Raw genomic sequence first — 17356 nt, forward strand, 5'->3', positions numbered from 1 at the left:
AAGTATCTAAAAGAAAACAATCTTCATGAAAAATGCTTTATGTTTGTAAAATTTGCTTGCTTTGTTCAAAAGGACAAATCTCTTTTCAATATTTTTCTTAAAGCAGCACGATATTAGTAATTTTCTCAACCTCTGGTTGGAGTTTGGTGAAGAAAAGTGAGGCAGTTAAGACTACAGAGATGGGTGTATTTAAATATCTGGTGAGAGAGGACTCTGGATGTTTGACCATTTTCTATAGTCATGGAGCTCACCAAAGTTTACCATTTGTATAGGAATCTTTTAGCTCTTGGACGGAAAAATCTCTTTCCTGTAAAACTCCATGGAATTTCTGCTTCTGGCTCAGGCAACAGTTATTCATTGCAGACCTTGAAAACTTGTGACACAGGTGTCCAAATGGGCACCAAATAAAGTGAGAAAAGAAAGTCTCAACTACATATTTTAAAAATATTTTTGGTTCCAGGTGATGAACTGGGCAGGCTGTGACTGGCATTGACAATATCCCTTTACTCAGACCCAGGGGATCACTTTTGATTGAAAAACCTTGTCCTCCAAACCAGCTTCCCAAGAAACAAACGCAAGTCCAAGACCTTACTTCATATTTTGGATACCCACACGTTCCACCTGCATCTCTATTTTGCCCAATGATAGTTTCAGCCTTTAATTTGAGCTGCTGTGTAGGACCTGGTTGGGGACTGGAGTTTTATGTTTGAATATAAGGCCCCTTTTCTGGATGAATTTGGCCATCTCTTCTTCCCCCTTTCAGTCACCTGGGCTTGGTCGAGTGATAAACATGTAGCCCCGGATACATGTTGTCTCAGAGGAGCCCCTTGGTTATAACGAGACTCTCAATTAAAGAGCCAGCTCTCTAGGAAGAATCTCAAATTAGTTAAAAATTTTTTCATTAAGCTTCCACTATAAAACAGCTAACAATTACTGAGCACTTACTACCTGCTAGGTCTTCTGCCAAATACTTTACAAATATTATTTCATTTAATGTTCACAATACTGATAGATGTAAATTTTTTATTATCTTAGTTTTATCGATTGGGAAACTAAAGCACAAAAGGGCTAAACAATTTTTTTTTTTTTTTTTTCCCCGGAGATGGAGTCTCGCTCTGTCACTCAGGTTGGAGTACAGTGGCATGATCTCGGCTCACTGCAACCTCCACCTCCCATGTTCAGGCTGATTCTCCTGCCTCAGCCTCCAGAGTAGCTGGGACTACAGACATGTGCCACCATGCCAGGCTAATTTTTGTATTTTAGTAGAGGCAGAGTTTTGTAATGTTGGGCAGGCTGGTCTTAAACTGGCCTTCAAGTGATCCACCTGCCTATGTCTCCTAAAGTGTTGGGATAACAGACATGAGCCATGGCACCTGGCTAGGGGCTAAACAACTTATCAAGGTCATATAACCAGTACACAGCAAAACTGATTCCCTGATTGTTTCCCCTCCTCCCCAAATCTTCTTCTCCCTCTGTCTTCCTCCTGTCTGGCAGCTGATGGCAAATCCATCCTTTCAGTTTCTTAGGCCAAAACCCTTGGGACATTCTTGATTCTTCTCTCTCTCTAAACCCTACATTCAATGCTTTGGAAAATTCATTAGCTCTGCTTTCAAAATAAATCCAACTCTGACAACTTCTCTCCAGCTCCATTGCCCTCCCCTGATTCAACCCATCATCACCTTTTGCCTGAAATATTAGGAGGGTTTGCCATAACCCTCCTAACAAGTCACACTGCTTCCATCTTTGTCTCTGTCTGCCCATAGCCGAGTAATCTTCTAAATATGAGTCAGACCATGTTGCTCCTCTGCTCAAAAGCCAAAGTCCTTCCACAACCCTGCACATCCTATCCCCGGGCACCTCACTGCCTGCTGCTATCCTGAGAGGGAATGAGGACAGCAGCAGGCATGGAGATGCCTGGGGATGGCACTTCCCTGCCTGCTCTTCTGTGAACACCAAGGATCGCTGGCCACAGGGTCTTAGCATGAGGGCTCTTGGTTTGGGATATCCCACCCTTCCCCATGCTCCCATAGCCTCATGGTTAAATTCCTCACTATCCAGGTTGCTACTCAAATACCACCTTTTCAATGTATCCATTACTCTATTTACAATTGGAACCTACTCGCCTAGGTGGTAGGAAATCCTCTCACTCTCCTCTAATTATCCTATAGCATCTATTACTTTTTACCATAGCATGTAGTGTGTTTACTATGTTTATTACTCATTGTCTTCCGTTCCCTGATCACACAGGTATTTTTATCTGTTGTGTTCTCTGATATATCCCAGGTACCCAGAGTTGTACCTAGCACATTGTGATCAATAAATATGTGTTGAATACATGACTGAAAGAACTTGGATCATAAATCTTAGAGTGGTTATAATTTTGTTGTAAACTAATACAGCATTCTCACATGAAAATGGAATAATGCAGAATACATTATGAGGTGGTCTTGATCAAGGGTCAAGTGAAGAGAAGATTTAGTGGCATGTGCTCAGATGAGGGAGATGTAAGACGTAACTGGAGGCTGGCGTGGGTTGGGAAGGTGTAGTGGGACTCAATGGGAATTCTTTTAATTTTGCAATGCATTGGCAAGGACACCTTTTCTTCCTAATTAGAGGCCCATGATTTAAAGTTGTAGCCCTGTATTTGCCATACCACAAGTTTAGTCCTGAGATGTCTTCCCTTCCCACTTCCTCTGCTCTGTGGTCTCAAGGGCAGTGGCTGTTTCTCGGTGGTATGGTCAGACATAATGAGAAATACAGATCCAACTGTTGGATCACTCAAAAGCTGGGAGGAATCTGGAATGGAGTTATTTGACTTAGAGTATTTTAATCATTTCCTGCAGGTTGGCAGGTCCCAGAAGGGTCAATTTTCAACAGGATCAGGCAGGATACACCTGAAGAAATGTCAACGCTTCTGCATACAGTTTTTAAAATTTGGTGGTGTCCTGCTGAGGCCCACAGACTGAGGGTTGACCAGATGTCTGAGACATGGGCATTTCTCAGTGGTAACACTTCTGTGACACAATCCTAGTTTCTTGCTTTGGGCAAGTAAAACTTTCCCATCATCTGTACCATTTACAATGGGTTACCCTGCTTTCAAGAAAATTGGTTTGCTCCTAACACAAGATGAAAATTGGTGTTGGGGGCATTAGGAGGGAGATTGTTGTCCATCATGAGGACTGGCTTCCTGTTCTTTTATGATAACTCATTTCTATATTATCTACATTCAGTGCATGCCTGCTCTTTCTTATCCAACCGTGATGGTATTAAGGACACAACTCCAGTTACTGAGAGGTTCTATCAATACAGCTTCCAAAGGCCAACGAGGAAGTGACTATAGTATAATAACTACCTAAGCTGACCATCAGGCCAAACATTAGTTTCTAGAATGAGCTAATGGAGAAATGTATTCAGTTAAAGAAACTGAATACGCCGACAAAGGTTATTTTGGAAATGCTCATGTTAGGGGTTGATGTCTTTTTTTAATTTTTTTTTTTTTTGAGACAGGGTCTCACTGTCACCCAGGCTGGAGTGCAGTGGTGCAATCTCAGCTCACTGCAACCTCCACCTCTCGGGCTCAAGCCATCCTCCCACCTCAGCCTCCTGAGTAGCTAGGACTACAGGCGTGCATCATCATGCCCAGCTAATTTTTGTGTTTTTTGTAGAGATGTGGTTTCACCATGTTGTCCAGGCTGGTCTTGAACTCCTGGCCTCAAGTGATCCACACACCTTGGCCTCCCAAAGTGCTGGGATTACAGGCATGTGCCACTGTGCCTGGCCAAGTTTGAGATCTTGACATGAGCTAACTAAGCTCTAACTGCCCCCTGACAGGCTGAGCTCTGAGACATTGACAGTGGGCAGGACCAACTCCAGAGGCTGATGGGTTCTCAGTCACAGCTGCACATGACAACCTCCTGGGGATGCTGTGGAACCACCAAAGCTAGGGCTCATGCCAGAGGCTTAGGTTCAGTCAGTCTTGCATGAGGTCAGGGCACCAATCTTTTTAAAAAGCTCTCCAGGTGATTTTATATATAGCCAGGAATGAAAACTACTTGATGCGAAGGCTCCAGAGAAGGACTATCTGAGGAGCTGGGAGAGAGAATGCAGTCCCCACTCTTGCCTCACAATCCCTATTGTAAGGGCTCCTTCCCCACTCTCTCTCCTGCTTCATCAGTTTTCCATTTTCTCCTGGATTATTTCCACAATAATAAGCAAGTTGCAAATTCTCCCGTCCTAAATAAAATGACCTCCCCAAACTCCACATTTTCCTTCAGCTCATACCCATTTTCCTACATCCCTTTAGAGATGAACTCCCTAAGACGTTCTTTCTGTATATGCTGTCCAATTCCCTTCCGTCCATTCTCTCCTAAACCCACTCTATCTGGGACTCCACCCTCATTACTGCACAGACATAGCCCGTCTTACCATCTGGTCAGGCCAGTGACTTTAGATCTCCCTTTCAGCAGAAACGGGGAAGCTGGAGAAGTTAACACAGACATGCCTGATACACTCTGGGGTACAGCACACCCCAATCCAGCCTGGGGCTGGTGGAACAGTGCTGGGATCAAAGCTCAGCAAGCAGAACGAAGAACCAAAAAACTTTCCAGGGTACCTTTGGAGAAGATTGCTGTTTGAGAAACGTTGATAGTGACAATGATAATGAGATCTTTAGTAAAGGGAAAGTTTATGACTTACACAGTGTGTGGTGGTGATGATGACAGAACTGGAGATAAAAGAGAGGCCATCGTTCATGCTGACCTGGAGTGCAGCTTTCCTGAAATGACAACAAGGGAAGCAGACTCAGAGCATGGTGTGCAATGAGCAATAGGCTGAGAGCCAGACACACAGGTCTCCTTTGGGCTCTGCTCTTAACTACCCTTGAGACTGGATACTCTTCTCCAGGGGAGGAGGGGTCTGAGTTTCCTCTTTTGTAAAATGTGGGGGGTAGTCTGTATAGCCCATCCTCCTCTAAAGTTTAGAGAAGTGTCAGGATATGCTTGGCTGGTGTATTAAGGCAGTGCATTCAGACATTCCGGCATTGCAGTGAGTGGCATTGAATGGGCAAAGCTTATTTTCATTTAACTTGCTAGTCACATTGTAGTTGGACAAAGTATTCCTCAAAAATAGTCCAAGTCAATGGGGGATAGACTGGGCTAACTATAAATGCAATATTCTGCCGTTATCTGGACTCTCAGTGATTTGATGGGGGTGGCTTTGTTACCATCCAACAGACTCACAGAAGTAAAGCAGAATATGAATTTGTCTTCCATCTCTTCCCACTCTAAGACACTCACTGGAAACTGACCTCATGTTTTGCTGGATTTTGCAGCATGGACACTGAGCTAATTTGTGAAATCAGTGGCATCACAGGTTGATGCTGGGCAACCAGAGTTGGAGGTTTTACAATATGAACACACGATTGAAGGCAAAATTCAGATGAACAAGTTCAATTTTTTTCCCTTAAAGCCTCCATTCTTTGTCTAGCCTATTATGGACACGGTTTTGGAGAGGTTATTTTTGTTGTTGTTGTTCTCTGCACCAGCATTGCCTCATTTCCCATGTATTTCTTTTCTTGCTCAGGGTGTCCATTCTCTTTCTTCTGTTGATGGTTTTGATCTCATCTCATTAGTGCTTATTATAATTGCATCACCATGAGATTTTTCCCCCATAAATTAGTTCAGGGAACTTTTTCCGTTCTGAGTGAACATCCGATGCTGTGCAGAGTCGAGGAAGGAGCACCGTGTGGGACATCGGAAGGCGTGAGTCTGGGGTCTTGGCTTGCCATGAACCAGCCATGGCCCTACTTGGCCTTTCTGAGCCTCCTTTTCTCTAAGGAGGAGATAACAATCATCTAGCAGGGCAGTGGTGATGACAGAGCGAGGTCAAGTGTGTGAGAACTTTCTAGAAGTGTAGGTGTGATTAAGCCAGACAGACCTTGGATTGAGCCCAGACTCTTCCACTCACTGCTGTGTGACCTTAGGCAAGCTATTTAAAGTCTTGCAGCCACAGTCTCTATGTCTGTAAAATTGGGATAGTGGGAATACCTGGTTAATGGGGAACCTGGGAGAATGAAGTGAGATACTTTGTAAAACACTTATCGTGGTGTCTGGGTCACTGTAAACACTGGCTCCATCATAAGCTGGAGGAACCTAGAGAAAGGCTCCACTTTCTCTAGAAGCTTTCTTTTCCCCTGTCCCCCTACACCTCCTCTCTCTCTTCCCTGGCTGGGAGGTTCAGTTGCTGGTGAAAACTTACATGCCAACTTCTTTTAAGATAGGTGCTGGACACAGTAAATAAGTATCTTCCACAGAAAAGGGCTTCTCATCTGCAAAAAGGAAATCACTGGATTAAGAAGAGGGAGACGAGTTTATAATTTCAAATTCAGTGACTTCTAGAGAACATCAACCAAGTCCAGGGAGATACCAGAAAAACAAAAATCTTTTTGAGCTTAAAAACTCGAGCTGTACAGCAAACTATCGCAAGGACAGAAAACCAAACACTGCATGTTCTCACTCACAGGTGGGAACTGAACAAGGAGAACACTTGGACACAGGAAGGGGAACATCACATACCAGGGCCTGTCGTGGGGTGGGAGGAGCGGGGAGGGATAGCATTAGGAGATATACCTAATGTAAATGACGAGTTAATAGGTGCAGCACACCAACATGGCACATGTATACATATGTAACAAACCTGCACGTTGTGCACATGTACCCTAGAACTTAAAGTATAATAATAAAAAAACCCAAAAAAACAAAACTCTTGAGCTGTAAAACCCATTAGCAGTGAACTCAAGTGCTCCTGCCTGAATTATAGCTTCCTGTGGTATGTGCAGTTGAGTCAACTGGTGAGAAAATAGTGAGTGAACTCCTAGATAGAGCAGGAATCACTGAGGGGAAACAAGAAAATATTAGACTGGTCCTAAGGAGTTCCACGTCTAAGGCTAGTTTGAGAGAGAAGCCGTATTTGTGGAAAAAGTTTGCTGACAAATGACTTCCAAAGTATCACTGGGCTTCATAAGACAAGGAGCTTCCTTTACATGGCTGTCATAGTCAGGTCTTAGAAAAGCACAAAACATGAGCTGTGCTTTTGTGCAGAGATGGGGAAGAGACATTCTTGGTGAGAGGAATGGCATGAGCAAAGACAGGGCATACTAAAGGCATGTTCCAAGGTAGGATATAAGAAGAATTTGAAAAGATCAGTATAGAAAGTTTGGTCAAGTTCTTTGAGTTAGCCTGAGGGATTTGGACAAAGTTCTCTAAGTTATAGGAAGAACTTTGGTGGGTTTTTGAGTAAAACTGAAGTGATGATTTTGGAGGTCATAGCAGATGTAGCTGTGGAAGGTGGATCAGAGTCGGGGACTCTTGGAGTAGGGAAGTTCTTGTGCTTCTTCTAATGGATGACCAGGAAAAAGCTTAAAGTGGCTTTAATTCAAGCTCACTAAGAACTTCATTGTATCCCAGTTTCTGGGGCCAGAGACAGGGCTGAGAAATTATTATAGTAACTATATAATAGTCATTCCTTCAAGCCTCAGCTTTTATCGGGTATATGTGCTGTACAAAAAGGCTGTGGTGGGGCCTATAGGTGAAATGAAGATGAATAAGATCTATGTCATTAATTAGGCTGTGACTACAAGTTCCTATAACTAGAAGATACAAAGGAATACATATATTATTAAAGGATAATATTCTGCTTTTGTTGTGACACCGATGTCGCTTATGATATCTGCAAGTCATGACTGCAGAATATAGCTGACATTAAACTCTTGCCTGAGTGAAGGTTAAGAAGCTGCCTGGGATGGGAGTTAGAGGACACATCTGAGTGCTAAGCACAACGTCCCCATTGGCAAGAGGAGGAAGAAGATGTACAGGTAAATCTTCAAGTGGTGAAAAGTTAGGGAGATTATTCCAGGTCATTTGTTTATTCATTCATTCAACAAATATTTATTGAAGACCTACTATATACTAGAGATGTAGGCTTTGAGAAGAGAAACACAGTCTCTGCTTTCATGGATTTTATAGGAGGCAGGAGAGACAGTTATTTAACATTATTAAAAAATAAATTCTTTGAGTGTGTACCATGTGCCAAGCAATGTGCTAAGGCTTGCAATGAACAAAACAGATAAAGTACCTTGTCCAAGGAGCCAACATGCTAGTAATTACACAAATTGTTATGTAATTATAATTGTGATGAGCACACAAAAGGAGGAGGGGGCTGGCCCTCATCTGGGAGGTCAGGAAATGCTTCCCCGAGGAAAGGCTATTTAAGCTGAAACCTGAGGTTGGGTGACGGGATGGAGTGGGAGAGGGGGAGGCACTGCAAAGATCCCGGGGCAATAAGGACCCCAGATCTTTTGAGAGCTAAAAGAGGGCCAGTGAGGCTGTTGAATCTAAGTGAGACAGACAATGGCTCAAAATGAGGCTAGAAAAGGCAGCAGGGCCAGATGACCATGGCCACACAGGCCATGATGAAGCTTTTGAAGTTTCTCCTAAGCGTAACAGGGAACTACTGGAGGTTATCCTCATATTTAGAATCAGCTGTTGGCAGATGATGGAATGTTGCAGGAATGGTGACGCTGTATTGAGTAAAATTATAAAGCTTATGATGACAGTGTAGGATCATGCAGTGCCTAAATTGAGCATTATTATTATTATTATTTTTTTTTTTGAGTCAGAGTCTCACTCTGTCACCCAGGCTGGAGTGCAGTGGCACAATCTCGGCTCACTGCAACCTCCGCCTCCCGGGTTCAAGCGATTGTCCTGCCTTAGCCTCCCAAGTAGCTGGGATTATAGGCACCTGCCACCACGCCCGGCTAATTTCTGTAGTTTTTTTTAGTACAGATGGGGTTTCACCATATTGGCCAGGCTGGTCTCTAACTCCTGACCTTGTGCTCCGCCTGCCTCGGCCTCCCAAAGTGCTGGGATTACAGGCGTGAGTCACCGCGCCCGGCCTGAGCATTATTATTTTCAAGATGTCCTTCCATCTGTGATGATAATACAGGCAGTCCTCAACTTAACAATGGTTCGACCTAAACAATACTGTGACTTTATAAAGATGCTTTCAGTTGTGTATATTAATGGTGAGTACCCATACAACTATTCTGTTTTTCACTTTCAGTACAATATTAAATAAATTACATGAGCTATTCAACATTTTATTATAAAATAGGCTTTGCGTTAGGTGATTTTGCCCAACCATAGGGTAATGTCAGTGTTTCGAACATGTTTAAGGTAGGCGAGGCTAAGCGATGATGTTTGGGAGGTTAGGTGTATTAAATGCATTTTTGAGTTATGGTATTTTCAACTTATGATGGATGTATCAGGACATAACCCCATCTTAAGTCAAGGAGCATCTACAATGACAGCCAGACTTGCCAGGGCATGTTGCATGCAGGCAATCTCTAAGCACTTCCTGTATGTCACTTAGTCAAATTTAAACTTCTAGCAGAGCTATCAGGATGGTGTATTATTCCTTTCATTTTAAAGGTGAGGAACAGACATAGAGAGATTAAGTAGCTTGTCCAAGGTTACACATGGGAGCTTGGATCTGCACCCAGGCAGTCTGGCTGCAGAGTCTGCATGATTATCTAATAGGCTATAAGCACCAGCCTTGATAGAAGCTGCACTTTGTTTCCTTGTAATGACAACCTTGTGAGTTAAGGCAGGGCAGGGATCATTAGGCTCATATTTCAGATGCAAAAGGGAGGCTGAGGGGGATGACAGTGATCTAAGGTTGCACCGCAAGCCAGAGGCAAAGCCAAGACTAGAAATGAACTCTGCATTACTCTTTCCTCACTAACAGATTCTCCATTCCAGGAAAGGCTTGCATTAGAGAATAAACTGAACTGGGGACAGGCGGGGCTGACTCGAACCTATATTTATTTCCTCGTGGCCATGGCTTATCCTGTTGCACATGCACCAGCAGTACCTGGGAGTACAGATTCCTGCCCACAGAGCCAGCCCACAGAGCCACGGGGCAGCCACAGAGCAGCCACAGGAGGCCTTGTGACTCTGGCTGCCTTCTGTGGGAAGAGCTGGGTCACGCCGAGGAGAGCATCCAAGGCAGCACACTGCAGCGCCACAGCCAGGAAGACTCCAGGCTGGCATGCCCTGCTCCTGGGTTAGCGCCTGGCCTCCCTCACTTCCGGCTGCCTCTGGACAACTCCTCTCTCCTCCCTCCATCCCAATTGGAAAGGAGTGAGAGGATGAGTGTGGCCCAGGCCAGGCAGACATTTCTCACTTTCCCCCTCCTTTCCTTTTCCTTTTCTGCTTGGGAGACCAAATATTTCTGGAGCAAAACGGAGGAAAATCTCACTGGGAGGCCTGCAAAGGCTTCGCTGAGGCTGTGGAAGACCTTCCTCCATCCGAATGTATCAGCCTCCCAGGCTGTGGGCCTGCTCTGTGGAGCTGGCATTTTCTGCTCCGAGAGGATTGTTTGGTTTGGAGCCTGTTTTCATTTTACCACAAAAATGAGTGACTTTTTTCTCTCTCTCTCTAAACAAAGGAGGGCCATTTGGTTTCCATAACTCAGGTCATCTGACTCCTTCCTGGAACTCCATTTGGGAGGCAGAGCACAAAGCCTTCCTTGCCGCACCTCGGCTGTGCCACGTTTGGCCCCAGGGCCGTGCCAGCCTCGCTGCAGCATGTGCCAAAGCCAGTGGTGTCGTGACATATGTGGGGCCGTGATCCACTCCTAGGACAGCCGAGGCCCCTGCTGGTCCACTCTCTAGGTGGCCATTTCGCTGCTCACTAGCACCGGGTGGGCAAGGGAAATGAAGGCCAGGAGCTCGGACTGGCCCACTTGGCTTTTGTTTGCAACTGGGGAGAAAATTAGGGAGGGGTGGGAGTTTGAAATCAGACATTCAATGAAAATTTTATTTTTATGTTTAAATTTTTGTTATTTTCTTTTGAGACAGGGTCTCACTCTGCTGCCCAGGCTGCAGTGCAGTGGTGCAATCATGGCTCACTGCAGCCTCAACTTTCTGTGCTTAAGTGATCCTCCCACCTTGTCCCCCCCCACCCACCCCACCCTAGTCACTGCATCACAGGAGTGCAGTGCCACACCTGGCTAATTAGATTTTTTTTTTTTTTTTGTAGAGACAAGGTCCCCTATGTTGCCCAGGCAGCTCTGGAACTCCTGGGCTCAAACTATCTGCCCGCTTCAGCCTCCCAAAATGCTGGGATTACAGGTGTGAGCCACTGGGCCTAGCCAAATGTAATTCTTAGAAAATCTTGAAATATAAATTTCTTTTGTCCATTACCAAAGATATTTTAGAATTCTGTGTGTACCTATGACGTACGTTTATCCAAGGCATCTGTCTATAGGAGTCTGACAAGCTTGATCAGGATTTGGGGACCGATGAGTGTCATTATCTCAGAGTGCTAAACGCCCCAGACTTGGGAGCTAGGCATCCCTCAAGCTGCGTACCGAGGGGGCAGAGAGGGGCAGAGGATATTTCAGATCACACCGAGTCAAATCTGAGCCCTTTTCTTACTAGTGTGTGACTAGGGACACACGTTCTCCATCTATAAACAGTGGTGATGACATTGTGTGGGGAGTCAATAATATTGTATTCAAGTACAAAGCATGATACTTAGCACTTGAGCATTCAGTAGATGTTACTCTTCTTTATTACATGGGCCTCCACACCTTTAAAATAGACTACATGGATGTATGGTTTAAAATCAGAGGGATTAAACATTAAAATGTTCAAAATGCCTGATTGCTTAATGATATCATTTTAACCAAATTAACATCTGTGTAGACATCAGGAATTAATAGGGAAATGAAAAGCTTTAGTGAATTTGTGCGTGTGTATAGATACACACACATATACACATATACATATCTATACACACACGTGCATGCATGTTGATTTTTTCTAACATCATATACTCATGATCTCGTTTGATGCTTCTACAACCCTCTGAGAGAGATATTATTTACATTTTGAGAAACTGAGAGTCAGAAGGGTTAGTTAATTGAGTTAGTGCTGCACCACTTGTTAAGTGTCAGAGCCAGAATTCAAACCCAAGTTTTGTTGAAATAGCTTGCCCAAGGTAAGCCCAGCTAGTCTTATAATGTAGCTGGAAGCACAGCAGGAGCTGAGGCTCTTCATATTGACAGCTCTGGAGGCACATGGCCAAGATCTTCAATGGGCAAGGCTGGATACCAACAGGAGCTTGCCTTCCAGGAGAGGGGGCTAGGGATGAAGAGCTTGAAGAAAAGGTTCAGGTGTCTTTTGAGAGGCCCTGATCATGCCAACTAGAATGAAGCCATGCTCTGGAACCATACACTCATAAGTGTATATTTATATAAGTGTGTGTATATATATATATAAGTGTATTGTCCCAAGGTTTAGACCTTGGGACAATGTAATCCTTTTCAGACTGGCAAAGAAGAAAGTTCCCAGAATTCTTCCCTGCAGTTTGGTGGCCGTCTAATGGATTTGGGATAAAACCAGGGTTGAAATTCATTAGCCAATTCAAACACCAATCAGAGAAAATCCTTTTTATAAGGGTGGATTAAATAATTCAAATACTTTTCAAGTCTTGGCAATCTTTTTTTGTTATAAATATTTATTTCTGGCAAATAGGAAGAGAAAAATAATCCCTAGTCTTGTGGAGGCAGCGGGAGAGGGTGTGTTGAAACCCCGCAAAGCTGATGTAAGCCCGAAGCAGAGCTTACATTCCCATAGTGACATTCACATTAGGTAGTGGGAAAAACAGTGGAGGTTAGGGACTGAAATGAGCTCGCCTTGCTGTTTCTCCTGGTGTCCCTTGGGTCTAGGGAGCATTTTCAGGGCATTCCAGAGCCAAATATAACTGTTCAGCACCAAATTATCAGCTGGTTTGGGAATGTATCTCCAAATGATGGAACAACAGACAGGCCGGAGTTAGGCTGAATATTTCTACCTCCTCACTGCCTCCAAAAGTATAACCAGCTTGAAAAAAGTTAGACTTGTAAAATATTGTGGAAAAATCTGAAATAAAATTATATTCAGCAGGACTCCAAGTTGGTGAAATTCAAAGAATCTGGGCTGAGCTTTCTGGAGCTCCAGAGAGAATGGAGATGACTGATTGCCCAACTGGGGCTGCCTCATTGATAATTCACAAATGTGTGTGTGGGGGGGTCTTATTACAAAGCAAAATGGGAGCCATTGCCGAGAGTAGAAAGGAATGTACTATGTGTCAGGCCCTGGGCTAGAAGATTTTCAGAGATGAGTGAGATAACAAGCTTTTGATAGAAGACATTAAACTCTAGACAAAGAGATTTTGAAAGTGGAGAGAATGGCTTTTACTTGGAAAGGCTGAACAGTGGTTGAGAAGTCAAGGAGAAATGAGAAGATTCAAAACTGAATGGGAAGGGATGGCAGTGAAATGTAGGTTGGTTGGGCCAAGTTGGGAAACATCCTCAGAATGAGTATACCCACTGTAATGTCCTCTTATCTTGGGCTAAAGCCAGAGGGATGCATTTAAAGTGGCAGAACCAAGCTGGCCACCATCCTTTTCCTTAGACATGGCCCATACCCTCGCTTACAACTCACCTTTTCCCTGACCTGGTATTGTTACAGGGTTTCCTTGGAAGCCCTCCCTGGCTAGTTGCCATGAGATCAGGGGACGGGCATGGCCAACAGGTTCCAGGTAAGTTTCCTGGGTCTGTAGCTATTTTACCAGTTCCTATATTCTATAGATACCCAGGACATGTCTTTTGATTTCCCATTCTGTTCTCTGAGGAAGGCTGGAGTAGAATGGAGAACACTAAGAGCCTGGACTCTGGAGACCCAACACAGCCTTGCCACTAACTGGCTATGTCACCATGGGCAAGGTTTTTCACTCTATTCATAACTCAAAATTGTCATCTATAATATGGGAGTAATACTTCATAGGCTGTTGTAAATTTTAATGAGATGATATCATTTAATGCTTAGCACTTAATAAGCACTCAACATATAACTGTCATTACTAAGGTAGGGCACTGTTGGGGTCATCGACTGAGGCACCTGCAAAACACAAGGTGTGGATATGTGCACAAACTGAGTGAGTCTTGCAACCTGTCTATTAGGTTGTATCAGGGCTTTACAATATTGGTGTGATAAGAAGCAAGTTACTTATCTAAATAAGATCTTTGGACATGAATATAGTGCAGTGTTCTCAAATGGGGGTTGGTTTTGCCCCTCAAGGGGCAACTAGCAATGCCTGAGCAGTTTTGGTTACTGCAACTGGGGAAGGAATGCTATTGGCATCTAGTGGGTAGAGACCAGGGATGGTGCTGAACATCCTCCAATGCACAGGACAGGCCCCTCCCCACTCCCCAGCTATAAATTATCCAGCCCAAAATGTCAGTAGTGTTGAGGTTAGAAAACCTGGGGTAATGTCTACCATGGCTTTATATGCTTCTTTAGCCCAATGTAGAGGGGCCTACAGATATAACTCTGTAGTTCATGCCCGCAGGGTACTGGTGTAATGCCCAGAAAAGTTTAGAGGTGTTATAAGGTGATGGGTAGAAAAGGGAGGAGGTAACAGCTAGAGAGGCATTGAAAGATCAGTCCTGGTTGGAGTAAGAGAATGTCTCTTGATAAAGCCCTCCAGGCAGGCTTGAATGGGTCCAGGTTTTCTTAGGGGTAGATGGAATTGCATCTGAGCCACTCTGCCTGGTGGAGCTTTATAATGCAAATGGGGCACTCCAGCAATGGGCCTTATATTGCTGCCAAGGCTCTGACATGACATAGATGGGAGGGCTGTAGAGTCAGAACACCTTACATACAAATACCAATACAGGACTCAGAGCTGTGGGCAGTCTTGGAAGGAAATGAAGTGGGTTATTATTGTTACTGTGTTCATGAGGATCAAGATTACATTATGGCCCCAGATGGAGAGGAAGTAAAAGCTAAGGGACCATAAGTCCATTCCCAGAGGAGTGCAGGCCTGGGATCTAGCAGCCCTGCAGATATCTGGATTGTCTGTTGGGCTACACACCCCAAGTTCTGCACAAGGTTGTGACCTCACAGCTCTGGGCACACCAGCATTGAGAATTGTTTGTCAGCACAGCTGGTCTGCCTTCTCAGGATGTAAATTATTATCTACCCATATGTGTCGTTATTTGTAGTAATCACAAAGTAATACACATTAGTATAAAAACCTGGGAAATACAGAGAAGTATATAAAAAAGGAATTAAAATCCTTGATAATCTCAACTTCCAGTGGTAAAATTAGTGTCTTGGGAAATACTATTTCAGAATTTTTCCATGCGTATTACTTTTAACATAATTGAGATTACATATAATTCTGTGGCATTTGGCATTTATCTCTATCTGAAGTTAATAGGGTAGTTTTAGGCAGTACAAGGAAATGAAATGAAGCTAATGGGGTTCAGCGTTCTTGCAAAGTATTTTCTCCTCTCAATAAATCCACACCCAAAACAATTCTTGACTGTTGACATTTATAGAACTTACAAATTATCTTCTAAGCAAAGCATTAGCTTTTTAAGATTTTGTAATCCTGAGGTCAGAATAACTGCAGCACTTAAAACAGCTATAACTTGCTAAGAATACGAATATTTGCAAAGCTTTGTTTTCACTTGGTAGAGGATAATTCAGGATTCATGTGCAAGGTATGTGTCTCCTGACACACGAACCCTTGTGGCAGTATACAAATTTGGAATAATTTTACCTTTGGAATTGGAACTGAGTGGCAAGTCTACCAAAATGGCTAAAGCCTTCCACACACTCATGGCCACAGGTTATGGCAAATGCTGACTGCTCTTAAAGGACACAAATTTACAGAGAAACTCAGAGGAGAGGTGGGAAGGAGACCTTGGGCACACACTTGGGCCACTAAAGTGCTGTGGGATGCATGCTGGCTGCCAGAGCTGAATTGCATGGGGGACAGAGCCACCAGGAGCACTTTCTTCCTTTCCCTCAGCAGTACCCAACTCCTGTCAATGGATGTTGAACAAATATTTAAAGAATGTCAGTTTGAAGGGACACAGACTATTAGCCTGCCTGGGGTTCCAGGAGTATGGCCTGTTTCTGAGTTAATCATCTTCTCTTCCATTATTCTACTGAAATGGCAGAGGAGCAGTATTGCATGGGGAAGGGCAGCGTCCACCTGCTGGTCACCTTACATGAAAGCTGAGCCATGGGGTGCAGAAATAGAGAGGGATGCCAACTTCCCCCCACAGGACAGCAGGACTAGGGGGAAGGTGGGTTTCAGAGAAGTTCACAAGCAAATCTCTCCCAGCCATGCATAAAACAAATGCAGCGCATGCCTGGAGTCCTCGTGGAGCTCACGATTTTCACGTGGAGTCAATTTCAAACTTGGTAGAGCAGGGGAAACATCAGGGATGACTGTCCACCAGGGACTGGTGCAGCTAACTTTGGACCGTGTCAACTCGCCCCCAGAATAAACTTTTTTACTCCCAACTGAAAACCTTGCCACCTAGTTACCTCTGGTGGCAACTTCCCTTTTGTCCCCCAACCATTCTAGATTATGGCAGTAAATTTCAACGTATCTGTATTTTTCTAGAACTGAAAGATGGGAACATCCATTAACACAGTCTCTGCAGGAGCCACTTCAAAAATCAGTGGGCAAAGACCAGAGTTCTGTCTGAAAGAGGGCCAAAGGCGAAACACCACCAGATACACAAAATGCTCCTGAAGTTCAAGAAAAAGGGCCACTTGGGGAATGAGGAGAGGTGCCTTAACTGTGGTCACACAGCCAGCTGCAGACACTGACACTCTAATGCCTGGGGTTCTTCCTACCCTGGTCGGGGGCTTTTTCTCTTGATCTTAGGTTCAAGTCTGGACTTCTCTACTAATGTGTCCTGTGACCTTGGGCAAGGAGTTAAAATCCCTCTGAGCTGTGATTATCTTTCTGCAAAATGAGGGGGCTCTGTTGAAATCAGCATCTCTGAATCAGGCACACATCTGTCACCTGGGCATTTGGAGTCAGTGGTCCCAGGGATCTTTGGGGATCTGTGTCTTGGAGGCAATGTAGGGAAGCAGTCTAAAGCCTTTGGAGTCCGACTGCCCAGGTTCAAGTCCTTTCCACCCCTGCCAACTGCGCGAACTTGGGCACTTCATCTCTCTGAGTTCATCAGCAAAATGGGGATTCAAATAACTCCTCCCTCATTGGGCTGCGGTGATGATGAAATGAGATAACACAGGAGGGTGCTTGGTCCAGCACCAGGTGCGGAGTAGGTACTCAACAATCAGTAGTTGCTATCACTTGGAGGAAGCTCCCTGGTGATTCTGATGGGCATCCCCATGAAGAACATGAGACTATACGCTCCTTTACGTTTCTTCATTCTGAGTTACACAAAATGACATTTCATCACCTTCACATGATATAAAATC

The 17356-nt window shown here is 44.2% G+C and overlaps 1 protein-coding gene across 7 annotated transcripts in view; it reads right to left on the reverse strand.

Annotated features, from left to right (window-relative positions):
* The window catches only part of ANTXR1 (ANTXR cell adhesion molecule 1), a 237497-nt gene that overhangs the window by 120820 nt on the left and 99321 nt on the right, over positions 1 to 17356 (reverse strand). For 6 of the 7 annotated variants that reach the window (XR_010123091.1, XM_054474123.2, XM_054474126.2 and 3 more), the window contains exons 11-12: positions 6256 to 6325; positions 4696 to 4774 (exon numbers count right to left, since the gene is read on the reverse strand). Coding sequence is in view for 6 of the 7 variants with exons in the window: in XM_054474123.2 (XP_054330098.1) it covers positions 4696 to 4774; positions 6256 to 6325 (149 nt within the window). In the remaining variant the exon portion in view is untranslated. Of the gene's footprint in view, positions 1 to 4393; positions 4395 to 4695; positions 4775 to 6255; positions 6326 to 17356 lie in introns of all 7 variants that reach the window. The other variant, XM_054474128.2, reaches the window with a different exon arrangement.

Source organism: Pongo pygmaeus, chromosome 12 (genome assembly GCF_028885625.2).
Source record: "Pongo pygmaeus isolate AG05252 chromosome 12, NHGRI_mPonPyg2-v2.0_pri, whole genome shotgun sequence".
Classification (NCBI taxonomy): Eukaryota; Metazoa; Chordata; class Mammalia; order Primates; family Hominidae; genus Pongo; species Pongo pygmaeus.